Source organism: Scardinius erythrophthalmus, assembly GCF_964197995.2.
Source record: "Scardinius erythrophthalmus genome assembly, chromosome: 9".
Taxonomy (NCBI): Eukaryota; Metazoa; Chordata; class Actinopteri; order Cypriniformes; family Leuciscidae; genus Scardinius; species Scardinius erythrophthalmus.
Window position 1 is genome coordinate 33934465 of NC_138229.1, and position 21244 is coordinate 33955708.

The 21244-nt window shown below is 39.0% G+C and overlaps 2 protein-coding genes across 2 annotated transcripts; both read right to left on the reverse strand.

Annotated features, from left to right (window-relative positions):
• Positions 1 to 15017: 15017 nt before the first annotated feature.
• On the reverse strand, positions 15018 to 16746 carry LOC308695753 (uncharacterized protein). The gene is made up of 6 exons (XM_081373948.1): positions 16677 to 16746; positions 16241 to 16355; positions 16054 to 16158; positions 15735 to 15911; positions 15403 to 15570; positions 15018 to 15315 (listed from the first exon to the last, which is right to left on the reverse strand). Exons 1-6 carry the CDS (start codon positions 16737 to 16739, stop codon positions 15083 to 15085), a joined length of 861 nt encoding a protein of 286 aa, XP_081230074.1. The 5' UTR covers positions 16740 to 16746; the 3' UTR covers positions 15018 to 15082.
• Positions 16747 to 16841: 95 nt separating this feature from the next.
• Positions 16842 to 21044, reverse strand: LOC308695629 (uncharacterized protein; the record flags this gene model as incomplete). Its single annotated transcript, XM_081373814.1, has 13 exons — positions 20644 to 21044; positions 20320 to 20443; positions 20126 to 20155; positions 19983 to 20045; positions 19710 to 19772; positions 19301 to 19537; positions 19130 to 19201; positions 18940 to 19042; positions 18616 to 18847; positions 18111 to 18289; positions 17940 to 18033; positions 17070 to 17417; positions 16842 to 16973 (listed from the first exon to the last, which is right to left on the reverse strand). Exons 1-13 carry the CDS (start codon positions 20713 to 20715, stop codon positions 16842 to 16844), a joined length of 1749 nt encoding a protein of 582 aa, XP_081229940.1. The 5' UTR covers positions 20716 to 21044.
• Positions 21045 to 21244: the final 200 nt, after the last annotated feature.

The window sequence follows — 21244 nt, forward strand, 5'->3', positions numbered from 1 at the left end:
TTCTGGGTATATATATAGAATTTTTTAAATAACAGATTTTTACTAATTATATATATGTTTAATTATATATATATTTCACTATATATATATATATTCTTACTTGTAGCAACTCAAAATGGTAATAAAATGCTTATACTGTAATCACTTTCTCAAAACGTAAAAAAATACTGAGCTCATAATGTAATAACAATTTTTACATTTTGAGAAATGTATTACATTAGAAACTTGCACAACATATCATATTTTCATTAATAGCTTTTAAAATGGAATTCCAATGTTTTTTGTTAAATTAATATATATGTAATATTAATTGCATGAATATTTAAATGTTGCATTTTGCAGGTAGTTTAAAGGGATACTCCACTTTTTTGGAAATAGGTTCATTTTACAACTCCCCAGAGTTAAACAGTTGAGTTTTATCATTTTGGAATCCATTCAGCCGATCTCCGGGTCTGGCGGTACCACTTTTAGCATAGCTTAGCATAATGAATTGAACCGGACAAGACCATCACAACTTTTCATTTTCCGACGGTTTTAGAACACGATGTAACTACAGAAGAGTCAAGTTAGGGCTGGGCGATATGGCTGAAAACTGTATCACGATATAAGTGTTTCATATCGGTCGATATCGATAATTATTGAATTTTTTTATAACATATTTAAAATAAGGACCAGTCCAGGAGACAAATATATTACATTTAAAGATTTTTTATTTTAAACTTAACCTACCTCTGATTATAATCCCATCAGTTATAAAGGCAGAAATGTCAACACGACCATGGAAAACTCAAAAGTCTAAAATCACAATGAACACTTAACAATTATCTCTTAACATTTAGGTGCAAAATTAAAGAATACGTAAGAAATGCTTTATAAAGGGGTGGGCGATATGGCAAAAATATAATATTACGATTTCTTTCTATAAATTCTATAAATCTATTTCTTTCTATTTTCTATAAATTATACATTGATACTTATTAAAGCTATTAATAAAGTTATTAGTCAAGAGCAGTGAGTGATTTTCTCTTTACATTTTGTTGTTTTATTAACATTAAAGGGATAGTTCTCCTAAAAATTCTAATTTTCATAATTTACTCTCTCACAGTGTTTTAAACTCGAATAAGTTTCTTTCTTCTGTTGAAAATAAAAGTTATTTGGAAGAATGACCAATAGTTGATGTACCAGAGTGACTTCCATAGTATATTTTTCTCCTATGAAAGTCAATGGGGACCAGCTACTGTTTGGATACCCACATTCTTCAAAATATTTATATTAGAAAATATTAGAAGGCAATTAATACAGGTTTGGAACAACATTAGAGTGCGTAAATAATGAGATAATTTTTATTTTTGGGTGAACTATCCCTTTAAGGACAAGCGGCAGCGTGTTTACTATTACTGTCTCTTTAAAAGCTGCGCGCGACGCGTCTATTATACACGCATTTGACAAGCAGATTTTCTCTCAATTTTCTCAAGTTTCCTTTCACTTTAGACATATCCGACTAGTTTATGTAAACCTTGTGTGTATATAACTGTTACGAACTGCTCAGAGACACAAAGTAGGAGATCCAAATGCAGCTTTATTGGCTGGGGCAATCCAGAGGCGTAATCCAACATACAGGCTAGGGTCATACACAGGCAGGTAGTCAAAACAAAGAAACAAACAAAACAAACAAAACAGGCAGGGACCAGAGGCAAGAGAGTAATCCAGGGACCAGAGGCAAGAGAGTAATCCAGGGAACAGGGCAAGATATCAAAAAACCAAGAAACAAGAGAAACAAGAAAACCAGGGAAACGCTCAGAAATGCAGTGTAACACTTAACAAGACTTCGCGGTGAGTGAATGAATGAACAAGGTATAAATAGACTGAGACTAACAGGGTGATGGGACACAGGTGAATGCAATCAGTGATAATGAGGTACAGGTGAATGTGATGAGTGTTCAGAGATAATGAGTCCGGTCAGTGAGTATGGGAATTGTAGTCTGAGAGTGAACGTGAGTGTCTGATGTGGAGTGCCCTCTGGTGGCTCTCAAGGGCACTCCAGCTGGTGACCGTTACATAGCCCCCCCTTTAAGGAGCGGATTCCAGACGCTCCTAAATTGTCCAGGAGGGTGGTGGAGCGGAGGCGGACCCGGGGGCGGGATGGAGGGCCAGGCCCGTGCAGCGGAAGAGGACCTGAAGACTCCGGCAGGGCGGCAGGCCAGGGCGGAGCAGGCTGTGCAGGCGGCCAGGGCGGAGCAGGCTGTGCAGGCGGAGCAGGCTGTGCAGGCGACCAGGCCGGAGCAGGCTGTGCAGGCGACCAGGGCGGATCAGGCTGTGCAGGCGACCAGGGCGGATCAGGCTGTGCAGGCGACCAGGGCGGAGCAGGCTGTGCAGGCGACCGGGGAGGAGACGACCCTTCAGGCGACCGGGGAGGAGACGACCCTTCAGGCGACCGGGGAGGAGACGACCCTTCAGGCGACCGGGGAGGAGACGACCCTTCAGGCGACCGGGGAGGAGACGACCCTTCAGGCGGCCGGGGAGGAGACGACCCTTCAGGCGGCCGGGGAGGAGACGACCCTTCAGGCGGCCGGGGCGGAGACGACCCTTCAGGCGGCCGGGGCGGAGACGACCCTTCAGGCGGATCCAACGGTTCAGGAACACGAACGGGCTCTAGAACAGGAACAGACACCGGCTCCGGGACAGGAACAGACACCGGCTCCGGGACAGGAACAGACACCGGCTCCGGGACAGGAACAGACACCGGCTCCGGGACAGGAACAGACACCGGCTCCGGGACAGGAACAGACACCGGCTCCGGGACAGGAACAGACACCGGCTCCGGGACAGGAACAGACACCGGCTCCGGGACAGGAACAGACACCGGCTCCGGGACAGGAACAGACACCGGCTCAGGAACAGACACCGGCTCCGGAACAGACACCGGCTCCGGCTCAGGAACAGACGTGTCAGCGGCCATCTTGTCCATAGAAACTGGCTCGGTGGAGACCATCTCGTCCTGAGACACTGGTTCGGTGGCGGAGGTCATCGTGTCCGGAGACACTGGTTCGGTGGCGGAGGTCATCGTGTCCGGAGACACAGGCGTGGAGTCGGCCATCTTGTCCGAAGACACAGGCGTGGAGTCGGCCATCTTGTCCGAAGACACAGGCGTGGAGTCGGCCATCTTGTCCGAAGACACAGGCGTGGAGTCGGCCATCTTGCCCGAAGACACAGGCGTGGAGTCGGCCATCTTGCCCGAAGACACAGGCGTGGAGTCGGCCATCTTGCCCGAAGACACAGGCGTGGAGTCGGCCATCTTGTCCGAAGACACAGGCGTGGAGTCGGCCATCTTGTCCGAAGACACAGGCGTGGAGTCGGCCATCTTGTCCGAAGACACAGGTGTAGAAAGAGGAAGAGGAACAGATTCAAGCTCAGTATCCAGATCAGTTTCAGGCTCAGGAAGAGATTCAGTCTCGGCGGGACGAGACACTTGACGGGCGGATGTGACGTGAAGCTCAGTCTCTGGATCAGCAGAAGTGACGTGAAGCTCAGTCTCTGGATCAGCAGAAGTGACGTGAAGCTCACTCTCTGGATCGGCAGAAGTGACGTGAACAGTCTCTGGATCAGCAGAAGCGCACTCTGAGCTTGACGGGACCAGCGGCGGCGAGGGCTTTGAGCTGGGTAGGACCAGCGGCGAAGAGGACTCTGAGCTGGTTAGGACCAGCGATGAAGAAGGCTTTGAGCTGGACAGAACCAGCGGCGAAGAGGGCTCTGAGCTGGACGGGACCAGCGGCGAAGAGGGCTCTGAGCTGGGCGGGACCAGCGGCGAAAAGGGCTCTGTGCTGGACGGGACAAGCGGTGAAGAGGGCTCTGTGCTGGACGGGACCAGCGGTGAAGAGGGCTCTGTGCTGGACGGGACCAGCGGTGAAGAGGGCTCTGTGCTGGACGGGACCAGCGGTGAAGAGGGCTCTGTGCTGGACGGAACCAGCGGTGAAGAGGGCTCTGTGCTGGACGGGACCAGCGGTGAAGAGGGCTCTGTGCTGGACGGGACCAGCGGTGAAGAGGGCTCTGTGCTGGACGGGACCAGCGGTGAAGAGGGCTCTGTGCTGGACGGGACCAGCGGTGAAGAGGGCTCTGTGCTGGACGGGACCAGCGGTGAAGAGGGCTCTGGGCTGGCGTGAAGTGCAGGCTTAGCTGGACTGGCGTGAAGTGCGGGCTCGGCTGGACTGGGGTGCCACGGAAGGAAGCTCTCCAGACATCTGGAGAGTGCCTCTCTCCAATCCAGACCAGAGAGATCGGGGAGCTCCCTCGGGTCGACCTCCTTAGCCCCCAGCCGGTAACATAACTTAATAGCCTCATCACCCAGAGAGCAAGAGGCAGCGAGAGGAAAAAAACCCCAGGTGTACTGGAACAGATCGAGGCTATCCAGGGCTAAGGCCGCGATCTGTCCAGCGAACTCCCGGCTCATACAGGGAAGATCAGGTGAGTTCCCTACTGCTGTATTACAGGAGGTCATAGCTGCTGGATCTGAAGTGTGGCGAAGTCTTCTGTTACGAACTGCTCAGAGACACAAAGTAGGAGATCCAAATGCAGCTTTATTGGCTGGGGCAATCCAGAGGCGTAATCCAACATACAGGCTAGGGTCATACACAGGCAGGTAGTCAAAACAAAGAAACAAACAAAACAAACAAAACAGGCAGGGACCAGAGGCAAGAGAGTAATCCAGGGACCAGAGGCAAGAGAGTAATCCAGGGAACAGGGCAAGATATCAAAAAACCAAGAAACAAGAGAAACAAGAAAACCAGGGAAACGCTCAGAAATGCAGTGTAACACTTAACAAGACTTCGCGGTGAGTGAATGAATGAACAAGGTATAAATAGACTGAGACTAACAGGGTGATGGGACACAGGTGAATGCAATCAGTGATAATGAGGTACAGGTGAATGTGATGAGTGTTCAGAGATAATGAGTCCGGTCAGTGAGTATGGGAATTGTAGTCTGAGAGTGAACGTGAGTGTCTGATGTGGAGTGCCCTCTGGTGGCTCTCAAGGGCACTCCAGCTGGTGACCGTTACAATAACAGTATTAGCAAAATAAGACTCGAAATATAACTTAGTCCAGTATTGAGGCGCTGGTAGACAGGCTTTTAGAGCATGCGAGCTTCACATGTACGCGCTGAGAAACGCACACGCTAGAACAGCGCATCAGAACCATTTTATGATCAGAACGCGAATAACAGAGAAACTGACGACGGTCTTGCATAATCTGCAGACGACATTGGTCTGACTACGGTCAGACTTTAAGTCAGGCGAGCTGACTTTTTCTGTTTTATCTAGTTACTAGAGAGTGAGTGCCTTTGTTCATGCAATCAAACTTGCTTTGTTGGTTTCTTCTAACGAAAAAAAAAATATATATATATATATATATATCGAACGTTTTATCGAACGCATTTTTTATTGATATTGATTACGTGTCTATCGCGATACATATCGTTATCGTTTTATCGCCCAGCCCTAAGTCAAGTGTTAAATAGGAAAAATATCAAAACTCTTTGGTCATTTTTTTGAGAGAGATGCTAATGGTCTTGTCCGGTTCAATTCATTATGCTAAGCTATGCTAAAAGTAGTACCGCCAGACCCGGAGATCGGCTGAATGGATTTGAAAACTGTAAAACTCAACTGTTTAACTCTGGGGGAGTTGTAAAATGAGCCTATACCAAAAAAAGTGGAGTATCCCTTTAAGACTGGATTTAGATTTTTTTTCAATGTATTGTAAGGGAATACTAATATTTTTATGTTTTAAAAGCTATTACATTAATGAAATAGGATATGTTTTGGTAAGTTTCTATTGTAATACATTTCTTAAAATGTAAAAATTGTTATTACATTATGAGCTCAAGATTTTATTATATTTTGAGAAAATCATTACATCATGAACATTTCACTAATAATTTAATACTTATTTCATTATGTGCAGTTTTTACATTATGTGCAGTTATTACATTATGAGTTGCTACATTTCTCAATTAAACATTTAGACAAGTCCCTGCTTACCATTATGGATATACCGATACTTATTGACTGTCTGTGCATTTGTTTTACAGGTTAAGAAATTGGAGGTACTTGGCTATAAGCCAATTCTCTTCATTTCTAAAGAGAAAAGAAATGGGTTTGTGGCTGAAGTCATCACTTCAATGGGTCCCTTTGCAGTTGGACCACTTCAAACCATCTTTGAAAGGATGACTAGTCTTTATGAAATTTGTATTAAAAGTAAGTATTTCGTATGATTTACACATGCAATATTCAAAGAAATATTTTCAAATTTTCTTTCAAAAATTTCTCATAGATTACATGAGGCTTCAAAACCAAACCAGTACTGCTGAAACTGTCTGCCAGCACCCGACTTCCGCCCTTTCTCCTCCATCTTCTTCCTCCAGCCTTCCTCCTTCTTCCTCCTCTTTTGACACCCTTCCTCCTCCTCCATCTTCTTCCTCCAGCCTTCCTCCTTCTTCCTCCTCTTTTGACACCCTTCCTCCTCCTCCATCTTCTTCCTCAAGCCTTCCACCTTCTTCCTCCTCTTTTGACACCCTTCCTCCTCCTCCATCTTCTTCCTCAAGCCTTCCACCTTCTTCCTTCTCTTTTGACACCCTTCCTCCTCCATCTTCTTCCTCAAGCCTTCCACCTTCTTCCTCCTCTTTTGACACCCTTCCTCCTCCATCTTCTTCCTCCAGCCTTCCTCCTTCTTCCTCCTCTTTTGACACCCTTCCTCCTCCTCCATCTTCTTCCTCAAGCCTTCCTCTTTCTTCCTCCCCTTTCTACACCCTTCCTCCTCCATTTCTTCCTCCAGCCTTCCTCCTTCTTCCTCCCCTTTCTACACCCTTCCTCCTCCATCTTCTTCCTCCAGCCTTCCTCTTTCTTCCTCCCCTTTCTACACCCTTCCTCCTCCATCTTCTTCCTCCAGCCTTCCTCCTTCTTCCTCCCCTTTCTACACCCTTCCTCCTCCTCCATCTTCTTCCTCCAGCCTTCCTCCTTCTTCCTGCCCTTTCTACACCCTTCCTCCTCCTCCATCTTCTTTCAGCCTCCCTCCTTCTTCCTCTTCTTTGTACACCCTTCCTCCTCCTCCTCCTCCTCCTCCTCCTTCATCTTCTCCCTCCAGCCTTCCTCCTTCTTCCTCGTCTTTTGATACCCTTCTTCCTTCTCCATCTTCGTCCTCCAACATTTTTCCTCCCACTTCCTCTTACATCACCCTTCTTCCTCCTCCATCTTCTTTCCCCACTCCTCCTCCTACACCATTTCCCCTCACCCCTACCTCCTCTTGCATCACCCCTACTTTCTATTATTCACATCTTCCATCTACAAACCCTTCTTTCCACTGCCAGAACAGTCATGCTGCCCCATCTAAGCCCAAAGATGCAGGTGATTTTTTTTTTTCACTTCAGGCAAAAACATGCACAACATGCAATAAGTTTTATTTAAGCTTGAACAAAGTTCTATTCCCAATTTTCGTGTGTGTGTGTGTGTGTGTGTGTGTGTGTGTGTGTGTTTTACAGACAATTCCTCCACAATAATTCCAAGGAAAGGAGCCAAACAAAGCAAATGGATGTATAAACAAGCAGGTATTGTGTATTTGCATTTTTAATGAAAACTGACTAAGTACAATGTAGAACACAAGTTTCTTATTTCAATATCATTTTTAAAAGGCTGTTTTTAAGTCGCAAAATATTGTTAAATTCCATAACTTATCATAGACAATAATGTCTATGAATCTGATTGTTATACAGTGGTCAAATGCGTACAGGCGTCATACTATTCCTGTGTGCATGGTTGCTGTTTTAATTAAATGCTTTTAAATAACACCAAATGAGTAACTGATAAACAAATTTCAGGTGTTCTATTAATGGAACTGTGGCGAACAGGACGAGGTCGAGGGACGTGAGAGACCAGTGCGTCGCGCATGTGCCGCTCATCAGTAATCACTCCACCGGTCTCGTGCCGTCCTCTCACGTCCCTCGACCTCGTCCTGCTTGCCACAGGAACTTATATTTAAGCCCCGATTAAATTCTTGATCGAGACAAACGTGCTATGGAGGCTTGATGATAACATTAAATAATCTGCCATATTTAGCTTCCATAATGTGCACTATTACCAAACCACACAACCAATTCAAAGCAAATTGTACTTCAGATGGTCTAATTTCAGTTCATTTTTAGGGTTTCAGGTGGCCAGCCCATTGCAAGGATTTATGCATTCTATTTATTAAGAATTGCTTACCGAACTGTTAATATGTCATGAGTGTAAACATTTCCTGATTATATATTATATCCTTTTATATTTTTCTGTTGTAGAATGCCAAGTACATCCCAGATTAAAAACATTTCCATATGACAAGATCATAAGGAATAGGATGTCAAAGGAAGTAAGATTGAACTCATTTTGTAAATGTTTGTCAGAAATGTATTACTTAGTAAAAGATTGAAACATAAGAATATTTTTTTTAAATAATGTACATTTATTTGAAATGAGAATGAATCTGTGGCCTAGTAAGGGCATGGTACAGGCACGTTTATTTGTATTTTTTATTTTTTTTAGCATGATATTTAATTTAATGTGTGTGTGTGTGTGTGTGTGTGTGTGTGTGTGTGTGTGTGTGTGTGTGTGTGTGTGTGTGTGTGTGTGTGTGTGTGTGTGTGTGTTGCTTATGTTTCTTAAAGGGTGTCAAAGAGGTCAAAGTGAGATGGAAGCCGTGTTCAGGATGGTATGTATCACATATAACCTGTATAAGGGTGCACTATGATAATTATACAAATGAGGTAAACCTGTTGTAAAAATCTAGGATATTTGTGTTTACATGTATTATAATAAACTTTTACTTATTCATTTTGATTGCCTAATACATCTTTCTTGCTTATATTTATGTATTTAAATGTCTTAACTGAATGCAAAAATATTTTTGCCCTTCAAAAAGTCAATCTTTTTTCAATAGTTACATGTCATAGCCTGTTCTGTACATTTTTATATGATCTTTAATTTTTATTTTTACTGATTTGCAGTGGGATGAAATGGATGGACACCTGGGAGCCCTACAATCTTTTCTTCCAAGACTAAAATTTAGTTTAAAGTTTATGTACCTAAGTTACTGTTTTAGTTTGCTATTCTTGTTTTCTTATCTACATTTATTGCATGTAACTGTTTCTTTGCTGTTTTCTAATAAATCTAATAATCAATTGATTACTTTTCACTTTTTTACAAATCACTTTTATGGTAATTAATGTTGAATAAATTATGAAACATTGGTACTGTGAGCCACCCCCCCCCCCATTTTTTCCCCCCATTTTGGAGTAATATTTTCAACTGGGTGTTACAAAGGCTGAACATTATTGAAACTGTACACGATCATCTGGTAAATGTTATTGAATTGATAAGTATTATTTATGGTGACTTGGGCAAAATGGCTGTTCTTGGTACCAATTAAGGTACTATGGCAAAAATAAACTATATATATATATATATATATATATATATATATATATATATATATATATATATATATATATATATATATATATATACATATATATATATATATATATATATATATATATTGGAAATAATTAACTAAAACAGTATATTTAACAATAAATAAATGAGTAACAATTAATGTTAACAGGCAAAAATACATTAAAACATTAGCATATAGCTACCCTTCAAATATTGTAATCAATTAAGTAAACATTTCTTTAAAACAGTCAAGTGAAAAAATAGTTATAAAATGTACAAATTGGCATGTCTAGAAGACAATATACTGCAGAGACTTCATGCACAGATCTATTTTGACATAACAGATTTTTTGTTGTTGTTTTTTGCCCTGCTCTTCACTGTCAATTCTCTTTAAAAAAAATAAATAAGGCAGTGTGTACGTACAGCAGTAACAATACACCTTTTTTTGTTACAATAGTTTTGTATTGAAGACAACATGTAGCGAACATGGCAGGGCATAAAATAGTAGGCCTACAATAAAAAAGTGTGGCATTATTGGTAACGGGATTAGAAAATTATATCATAATATTGAATTTGAATTTCGGATGAATTTACATATTTTTGTTTTATGTATTCAACATCTTGCCAGCAGTATTTCATAAATTAACTATATATTCGAGACGTTTGTTAACAAACGTCTCGAACGTGATTCCGAGGTGTCACACGTAAAAACCTCTGATTGGCCATTGCGGTGATGGGCACAACATATATGTCTGTGATTGGCTACAATGTTCAACGCTGTAAACACACACACACACACACACACACACACACACACACTCACGGTGTGGTGAGGTAAGGTGCGGGAGCCAATGCCAGCATATTGGGCTTAATGAATGGAAACAACCCGAACGGATGGCCAGTCTATTGCATGACAACACAGACAGACAAATAAACATTCACACTCTACTTGGACAATTTAGTGTCTCCAGTGTCAAATGCAGGCCTACTACCCATGGTGGTACACCCTGCTACATATTTTTTGTCAGATATGCTACGTTTTTAAAAAAAAAAAAAATCGCAAATTTACATTCCAGCAGCTTTATCATGTTTTGATTTCAATCTTGCCACCTCTTACTCAATGGATAATTTCTTTTTAAATCTGGGTTTTCACTGCCTTTGAGGTTTCATTGGAATCCACAGGACCTGTTGAGGTCTTAAAGGGATACTCCAATTTAAAATGAAAATTCTGTCATCATTTACTCACCCTCAAGTTGTTTCAAACCTGTATGAATTTCTTTCTTCTGCTGAACAGAAAGGAAGATATTTAGAAGAGCATCAGTAACCAGACAGTTTCTGGTCTCATTGACTTCCATAGTAGGAAAAAAATATACTATGGAAGTCAATGAGACCAGAAACTGTCTTGTTACTGATGCTCTTCTAAATATCTTCCTTTCTGTTCAGCAGAAGAAAGAAATTCATACAGGTTTGAAACAACTTGAGGGTGAGTAAATGATGACAGAATTTTCATTTTAAAGTGGAGTATCCCTTTAAAGCCATATTAAAATCAATTTTTGTTACAAAGTATGTTTTGCTGTTATTATTACGTCAGTAATACATTAAATTAACAATGGGGTGTAGCAATGTTGAGAGAAATTACTAATTTACAGAGATCCTAACCCTAACCCTAACCCTAAGCGTGACTGATTACACACTTCTATGAACTACAAATTGCAGCACCCTGTTTTCCTGTTCCATCTACGACTTAGGCGTATGGGTAATGTAGTTTAAAAGTTTAGCAATTAAATTAAATAAGTAGTATCTTTAATGAACAAAGGCATGTTTAAATATGTTCATTGTGCAAACCTCAATTACATATTTTAGAGGCAGGCCGGAATTTGTTATTTTACTGTGAGCACTTTTTAAAACGCCTTTATACCACCTTTCCATGTCTGAAAACTTTGACCAAATTTATTTAGTAAACATAGCATACATAGTTAGACTTGATTTACAGTCATTTGAAATATGCCCTTTTTTTGCTCTTTCGGGGAGCGCTATGGGCCCCTGGGGTGTAAGGACAGTAAAACATGTGCATAAACATACACATAGGGATGGGAACCGAGAACCGGTTCTTCTTCAGAACCGGTGCCCAGTGAATCGATTCCTTGGAACCGTTAGCATGCCTGCTTAACGATTCCGCTTATCGGTTCCGCTCGTTCAAATGTGACACGACGTCACACACGTGCTGCGTTGTTTTGGTTCAGAACGTAGCAAACACTATGAGCAAACATGGCATCGAGGCAGAAGCGCTCTGACCGCGTCCTAACTACATATGGCGCGACACGCGATAAAAAGTATCATTTTCCATGTTAATTTCCATGTTAATGAAGTTTAACCAGCCGCGACACGCGACGATCCTATTTGAAACGGATCCTATTTTACAGCGACGTCGCGCTGGAACAACAATCTCAAAGTGTGACAATGATAATATCAGGTACTATTTAATAGTGTATAATGTGACTGAATATCATTTAGTGCTCCCAGCTTTGTAGCTGTAAAAACAACAATGGATTAGTCACATCACATCAGATCTTGAAATTAAACAAATGGAAACTAAAACGTTCAAAATGTGATGAAAACCTGTGTATTATTTGACAAAGATTGTTTTAGTAACTCAATAGCCTAATCCACATGAGCACTGTTAATATTCCAAAAGGCACAAGCTCTTCCTAAACTGTTTTCAGTCTGTGTTTTTAGTTTTTATGGCACATAAATGGCAGTTTTATTAATTTTTTTTGTCCGGACCAATGAATGTGAAAATGATCAATTTCCTAATCCTAAGGCACTCTTCTTGATAATCTTTCAAGGCACACACTAGCGTGGCATGGCATACTGGTTGAGAAACACTGCCCTAGGCTATAGGTCCCTGGACTTTACTTTGAGAAGTAGCTCACCTACTTTTAGGTTTGTTCTGAGGTTGCTACACATAATTTGTGTATACTCTGTGCTGTGTCTTCTGATCAGATATTAAAGCGAAAATTAAACAAATTTGTACTTATTCCCTCACCCAATAAGAATCGATAAGAGAATCGATAAGGAATCGGATCGATAAGCAATATCGATAATGGAATCGGAATCGTTAAATTCTTATCAATTCCCATCCCTACATACACACATATTATCTTACATACATACATGCATAAATGCAGCCTTAATCATGGACAACGAACTGTGCTGAATCACATTTATATTGAATACTGTATTTTCTCTTTCCACCCTTTTCTATGCTTACATCAGGCTTGTATTAGTTGTTGATGGTGTTAGATTTTGGTGTATTTGGCCGAGCAGTGGTTTGGGTGGCTCACCAATGTATTCGATTTCTCCAGTACATAAAATATGTTTGACCAGTAAGCTTGACCAGAGTTCTTGTGGGGCAGAAGAATTTATTGAAGGTTTGTAGTGTAGCAGTCCTTTAGCAGTGATGTTAGCATGTCGCCCTTCAACAATCTTAACCCAAAGTTCTGTGTGTGAGACAGAAGTTTATACATGAAGATAAAAGGGCTACAAACAAAAGAAAACTGTTAGGACCTCCCACAGGAGATCGATCTACACTGCAATGTACCTGAGCAATGTTTCACACCTATCAGATTCTATGGGCCACTTGGTTCACACCTTTACAGACACTGTTTTCAGTTGATTAAATCTAAGTCACAATGTAGATGAATCTGATAACTGAAAATACAAAATCTTTCAATGGGTATAATGGGACTATCTGATGAAATACAGAAATATTTCACAAAAATTTTGTAAAAATAATAATACTAGTCTATAGACTAGCCAACAAATTATTATACAATTCATAGTTATAGCAGAAGGACGAATGAAATAAGCTTCTCCATTTATTTCTCAAGCAATGTCTCAAGCACTACTTTGCATCAGTAATCTTGCTTATATGCACTTTTCAGCCATTTGTCACTGTAACACATCACTAAGTATGAGCAATGATAATATTTTGGGGTTTTGTCCCAAATGTCATTGATCTGACTAAAAAAAAGATGGTCTCAGTAAGAGTCATGGTAAGGATTTGTTTGTAGTTTTTTTTAATAAATCAATAAAAAATTGGGGGGGAAAAAGAGCTCAGACAATCAATCCACATTTATTTATGTAACACATTTTAAAACACATGTCGGCCAAAGTGCTTTACATACCAGGACACATTCATACAATCTAGAATTATAAAACCAAATATAAGACAAATTTAAAAAAATCACAAAATTAAGTGCAGTCAAATGTAATTTGTGTGTGAATATCCCAGTTTGTTTTGAGTATTGTATATATGTTTTGGAATACATTTTATTTCATTTGGACAAGTAAAATAAGTGCCTTGAGTAACTATTAAGTGTCAAAATATGCACACTGAATGTAAACTCCATTACAGAATCTTAGACAGCTCCATTGATCTTACAGTTTTTCTCGATTGTTTACACACATTTTCTGAAAGCATGCCTCATATTCTCAGAACTCTACACACAAATCAAAAAACACACACAATGGGCAAAACCCCTCAATTCTCCTGCAAAATGAAACTTTACATTCAAAACAATGTTATTTCTTCTCAAAATGGTATTTTGTTTTCAAATGACACACACAAACCATCATATGAATAGACATTTATAAGAACCAGTTGAACACTGATGTGCTCAATGTAAAACACTATGATGAATGGAAAACACTTCTCCATTCATCATAATGACTTAGGCCTTTTTTGTTCAGTGTTACACTTACTACAGACAGTACATACATAAGTGTGTTGTAAAATATTTGAGAATATTGTTTTTATACTCAGAACACACAAATACACGGTAACAAATATATTTTATTTTTTCCACAAAAACAATGTACACAGTGTACACCCCAACCAACACGAAGTTGTACATACAGTGGACTACATGGTCTACAAAACAACGGAAGAATTTACTGTATACAGTTACAGTAAAAAAATTTAAAAAAAAATCCAAAGTTGGCATCCATTGCTCCATTGAAGAGCTCACCTGTTGCCCCTTTATGCTAAAGCTCTGATTGCTAATTGTAAAACTGTGTGACAGGTGTTTGCCCATGTGATGAGTCAGTGTGCATATGTGAATGGCAGTGTGTTCCTTGTGAAAACAAGAGATTTTCTGCATGAAAATTGTGCCAAAAGCAGAGAATTGTGTGTAGTGTTTTGAAAAAAGTGTGTTTTAGAAGTGCAATTTGAGTGTAAAGCAGGAACTGAGCTTGTAGTTCAGCAGAATTGGTTCAGGGGGTTGGCGAATGAGTTACATGTTGTGGTCATTGTGTCTCAAGTACCAGAAAATGTGTGTAAACAATCGAGAAAAACTGTAATCATCAAAGTAGTTTTTTTTAGATGTAATATTAGCCGTATGGAATTTATAAGGTAATTGTTCAAAGACACCCCGGTCTGTTCCCAGACAAATCGTGATAGTGCCTTATTAAAGGTGGGGTATGTGATTCTCTTTTTTGGCCATTTTTTCAAAATCACTTGAAAGCCTATTCCTAACCCACTTACAGCCACTGAGTTAGAAGCACTGAAATGAAAATTTTTGATTTTGCAAATCACATACCCCACCTTTAAGGAAAATCCTGTTCATCATCTGAGCTGTTGTCGCTTTCTGAGAGCCCTTCCTCTTGCAAGTCATCTTCCTGGTCAAGCTTCTCTTCTTCAGACATCAAATCTTGTTGGCTGAAAATTTTTACATAGCCTGCCTTTACCAACTGCATTAAATGCCTAAGTTCATAATGTTTCTTTCGAACAATGCAGAGGAGACCTTTGCATGCAGTGTCAGACAGTGTTGGAAAAAGAGCTGAAAAACAAAAGGATACATTAAGAAAAAATACAATGCTATATACTGTATACACAAGCGCAAATAAATGTTTAAAGACTTTCTTACATTTTGAACTTATCTCATTAATCAGTGCTTCAAATTTGGACATCTTTTGTGTCAGGACTGTCCAGTGCTGTTTCATCTCCTTACAAATTAGACCTCTCTCTTCCTGAAGGCGTCTCACTGCCATCACCTTGTCAAACACCTTCCTCTTGGTGAGAAATGGAGCCAATTCTGAAATAAGGTTAACAAAAGAGTCATTATATACAGTGCCTGCTCATAAAAACAATGACATAGACTTGTCTTACAGAATAGTGCTATTCAATTTTGTTCCTGGTCAAGGTCTTCAGTGAATTGAACATGAACATAACTGAATTGCCCTGTTATATAGAACATACCAGTACTGCAAGGGATTTGCCAAGGCCAAGCAACAGTCTCAGCTGTAAAAAAGTTTTCGACTGAGCCAAGCTGCTGGGATGGATCCGCTATGCTGTTGTATTCTTCCACTGCAGCAGCTAGCTTCTTCTTTTCCTCACTCCTTCTGAGTCGCAAAGAATGGCGTCGCTTGTTGCTATCTGAATTAAATAAAAAATAAAAAAACATTACAGCATTACAGCACTTTTTTAGCTACAAAGAAATAAATGCATATACAATGTGATATCCAATGACATAATAGTTAAAAAATAGCATGGTAAATTCCCAATGTTTGTGTTTCACCTGTTTGACTGTACAGACGCTGTGTACGCCTTTTGATGCTGACTGTTAGTGCCTCTATTTCTTCTTGCAACCTTCTCGTATCACCACTCCCGTGTCGGTCATTTTCTACACAAGAAATTGCATAAAAGCAGCTTAATGTGTTACCTGCCAATAATAAGAATAATAACAAAGCAAATCAAAACAATACCTTCTGCCCATTGCTGTACATCTGAAACCCACTGATGAACAGTATCATCTTGAAGTGTTAGCTCTGTCTTCAATGCCTCCAAGGTGTGTTGCTGCACTTGAAGAGCCTTCTGAGTCTACAAAATACAAAGTCAAGTTGAAAAAGTCCTGCATTTCATTTACAGGTGCAGTAAACAATTTCTATGAAACACTGGATATTTAAAATAAACTCAAACAAACACACCCCTCCCTTGATTGCTCTTTTTCCAGTGATATTCCCTTCTTTTGTAATGTTTCCCTCCCTCTTTTTCTCACTCTCTTCTCCCCTATCATGAGTAGACACGGCCCCTACTACTGATTGACTTTGATTTACTTTTTACACCTTTAATTAAGATAGGAATAAATGAGTAAAACTTAAAAATCCCAACTGCAATATGTGACTGAGAAGAAAGTTATACCTTTGTATATCTGTTAACTAGAGCTTGTCCCAAATTGAGAACCTTACGCTTATTCCAGGACATGGCTTGCGTTGTAACCATGTCTGTTCTGCCTATAACATAAATATAAGAAAAAATGTAATGAGAGGTACGTATATAACAAAAGTCATTCTATATTATTCATACTTAATTCAACAAACCTGATTTTGACATGTATTTGCTTGTAACAGCAATTCTAGATAGGAAACTGTTCACCTGCTCCACTTCCTCACCAATAGTTGACCCAGCTCCTTCCTGGTAGGCCCCACTGTACTTGACCTAACAAGTTTTTAAATCCGACAAAATCAACACATTTAAAATTTGTGCATTTCTTCTTATTATTACATGTTTAAAACGCACGGCAATATACCTCACATGTGAGTGTGCTTTGGCATGCATCACAGACAGAAAAGGATGCATGTCCAGTAAAGACTGCAGCTCAGGGCACTGTTTAGACACACGTTGGAGATATGGGAAGTATTTGCAGGCTACATCTGAACAGAAAAATGTAATGCTCCCTTGTGACATATCTGCAAGTTTTTTCTGAAGAAAGAGTGGGTACGCAAAAATTTCCCCTCGGAACATGTTTAAGGCCATAAGGAGAATGCCATGGCGACAGACAGCAATCTCTAATCCCTCCTCATCCAGTTTGCTGCTTGATTTCTTGGCCAATTCTTTTGCTGCTGTCCATTGTGATGCACCACACAGTCCTCTTCCCGACACCTAGATCATATAAATTATAAACATTTTAAAAAAGCTTAAAAGAGATGCTAAATAGACCACTCTAAATGTGACAGGACTTTACACATGTTCAACAAAAAAGATTCAATATTTACAGAACATTCACATTAGCTTTTGTAAGATGAGTTTACAGATTTCTCAAAAATGATTAATGCTTTGAACAAACAAATCCATCTCACCATGTATTGTACATATTGACTGAGTTAACTGTTATATTATGGCCTTTAAAAAACTACCCATTGACTGCTTCAATCCAAGCTAATTTTAAAACAATGAACACAAATATCTGAAGTAGTCATAATGTAAAAATGCACATAGCAATGTTGTCAGAGGGCATCATATTTTATCTTCTGGATCTGTTTAATTATTTTCTAAGCAATACATTTAGTTTAAGGAATGTGTAAAATTGTTTGTGAAAAGCTGTAAAAGAAATTATCTAGTAATATCTGCCAACATAAATAAAAATGCTTACGTGATCATGCTAACATAAATAAAAATACTTACGTGATCATTGTTGTTGCGGACAAAGTCCACAAAGTCAGACACCTCCACATCACTTTGTATAAAAATATGGTCAAATAATCCTCTTTTCTCTGTGCTATCGAGAAACACATCAAGAACGTATATTAACACATCATTCAAAATTAAGAAAATCACTTTATTTAAAAAAAGTACCTTGCTGTGTTTTTAAACCGATAGTGTTTGCGATTTCCGTCAACACATACAGCTAGCATGTCTGGAGTGCATGCTGGACAAGTGAAAAACTCCTCCTGGCACATCTTTTCCACTTCATATCTTGCTGCAACCCATTCATTAAAACTGCAGCTAAAGACATTGGCTGATATTTTTCCACTCTGCAAAATTAAGCACATGTAATACTGGTGTTTTACTGGGTAGAACATGTTTGATTATATGTAGCATTGAAAGCACTCATATTCTTTTAAATTAATCTCCAAAAGGTTAAAAGGATAATCATAAAGGATAGTTTAACTTTAACATCAGTTAAGGCTAGTGTACATAGCTGAATTAAGAATCATATTGTATATAATTTTCACTATATTCAATATCTTAGTTGTTAAATCTATACATGAAAAGGTTTCTACTACTTTCAAAGAAAATAGTAATTTTACTTGCCAGTGGTTAATGATAAATCAAATTTAAAAACAAATAAAATACTTACTCTACCAAAGAGAATTGTTTTCTCATCAAGCATTTTAACAAATGCTTGAAAAGACATCCCTGGTGATGCCATTTTCATCTCTTGAAATGAGACGAGCACATCTGTTGTGAACAGCATACTTGCAGGGATGTTGCCAGGCCAGTAACCACTCCTCTGAAGTTCTGACAAAGACGTCTCTCGTGAATGTCCACACGAAGCACAGGACAAGTGAGGCATGCTAAGGTTGTAACGGCCTACAGGAGTAATACAAGCTACATATAATTATTAGACAATAAGGAAATGGTAATAAATATTAGAAAAAATGTGATGCAAAAATATTCCTTTCCATTCATAGTGATGAGGGTCATGGGCCTGCCTGAAGAAACAAGGACTGTCCCATTACTGCAATCACAAATATGGGCAGGTATTTCTACAGGCAGCAGTCGAACTGTGCAAAAAATAAGATATATTTAAAAACATCATATATTAAGAGCACAATAAAACAACAATACAACTAAGCATAACATTATCTTACCAAGATGTTTAACAGAAATTTGACCAGCTTCCTGGCAGAATCCTGTGGATGGAGGTAAGGGTTGTACAAAACCTGAGACAAGAGAATCCCGATTATGGAGAACAAAGAAGCTACCATGTCTTCTCTCATCACAATCGGCACAGAGGAAAGGGTAAGGGAGACAGTCCCTACAGCGCACAATAGCTGCATTTGATCTACACTGTTGGCAGGATGAGGAACTTGCATCCTCTCCTTTCAAAATGTTCTCCACAAGTGAAGATCTAGCTTCTTTCCATCTCTCCTCCCTCATTTCAGTTCTAATGGTCCAGTCATTGGATGCAGACCGAGGTTGATGATCTTGCATTGGCATAACATTATCATCAACTTCCTTAGTGTCCAACAGCCTCTTTAGCTCTTCAAGAATGGTATCTAAGTCAAATTAATAAACATATATTTAAAAAACTAAAAAATCAAGATTTACATCTAAAAGTATATAACTGTGTATGCACTTAAAAGTCTAATGATGGAATTATTCACATCTATATAAAAAAGTTAATTTTTAAATATGAAACACTAATCAATATTTTGCTTCAGTGTATACCAGCTGTCTCAGAGGCATTTGCAGGGCCACCCGTCAAGTCATCTTCTATAACAAGTGGACCTGCTAAAAAAAAAAAATGTGAGAAAGAAATAAACATAAAGAGATACTCATACACTCAACATAATTTTGATGTAGCTAAACATTACCAGAAAGGTTGTTGTGGTGGAACAAAATTCCATCATTAAAAGTCTAAGGATGGAATTATTCACATCTACATAAAAAAGTTAATTTTTAAATATCAAACACTAATCAATATTTTGCTTCAGTGTATACCAGCTGTCTCAGAGGTATTTGCAGGGCCACCCGTCAAGTCATCTTCTACAACAAGTGGACCTGCTAAAAAGAAATGTGAGAAAGAAATAAACAAAAAGAGATACACATATACTCAACATAATTTTGATGTAGCTAAACATTACCAGAAAGGTTGTTGTGGTCACTTCCTAGTCCTATTTACAAAACAGAAGCACAATTTCACATAATGTATATATATATATACAATTGCTTCTTAATATATACAGTATATATGGAGCATGGATTCTGGACTCACATATGGAGAATTATACATATATATCATTTTTATGAGCATATACAGTGAGTACCTTATACTTACGTTCTACAGTTGCCCTTCTGGCTCTTGGATATTTGTAAATTATTTCACCTTGGCTGTCCCTCTTTCTCCATTGAACAGTAGGGGGTGGGGGTAGAGGCTGCACATTGCTTTTGGACAGTCTTTCCTAAGAGCATAACAAAAGACTAGCCAAAAATTCAAGACATATAATATCACTTAATGTCTTGTTAGGGTTAATAAATGCATACTATTGACCAATAAAGTAACAGTCATTGTGAAATTAATATTGTGACTTAATATAAAATCAACAGGACAATTTTAAGAAAATATACTAAACTCAATGCTTGTAGAATAACTTTATTTTACCTCTCGAGCTTGTAAGTTTTCAAGGAGCTCATCAGTATTTCTCAACTCTTCTTCTAACTCAAAGTCCATCATGTGATTGTATATAGACACTCGACAGATAGAGAGATATTGATACACAGATCAAAACAGAGATAGACAGATAGATCAGACACACAGACAGACAGACAGACAGACAGATAGACAGATAAGCTCTTAAAAGAGCTGTTGGGTTCGTTATATAGCTGATAGATAGATAGATAGATAGATAGATAGATAGATAGATAGATAGATAGATAGATAGATAGATAGATAGACAAGCTCTTAAAAGTGCTGTTGGGTTCGTTATATAGCTGATAGATAGATAGATAGATAGATAGATAGATAGATAGATAGATAGATAGATAGATAGATAGATAGATAGATAGATAGATAGATAGATAGATAGATAGATAGATAGATAGATAGATAGATAGATAGAGTTCTTAAAAGTGATGTTGGGTTCGTTATAACCTATGGAAAAACATAGAAAGATATTACAAAAATAAAAAGATTTAATGTTCACATGCCATTGATTGTAAATAGTACTGATATTACATAAGATAATACAAGTTATCTGAATTAA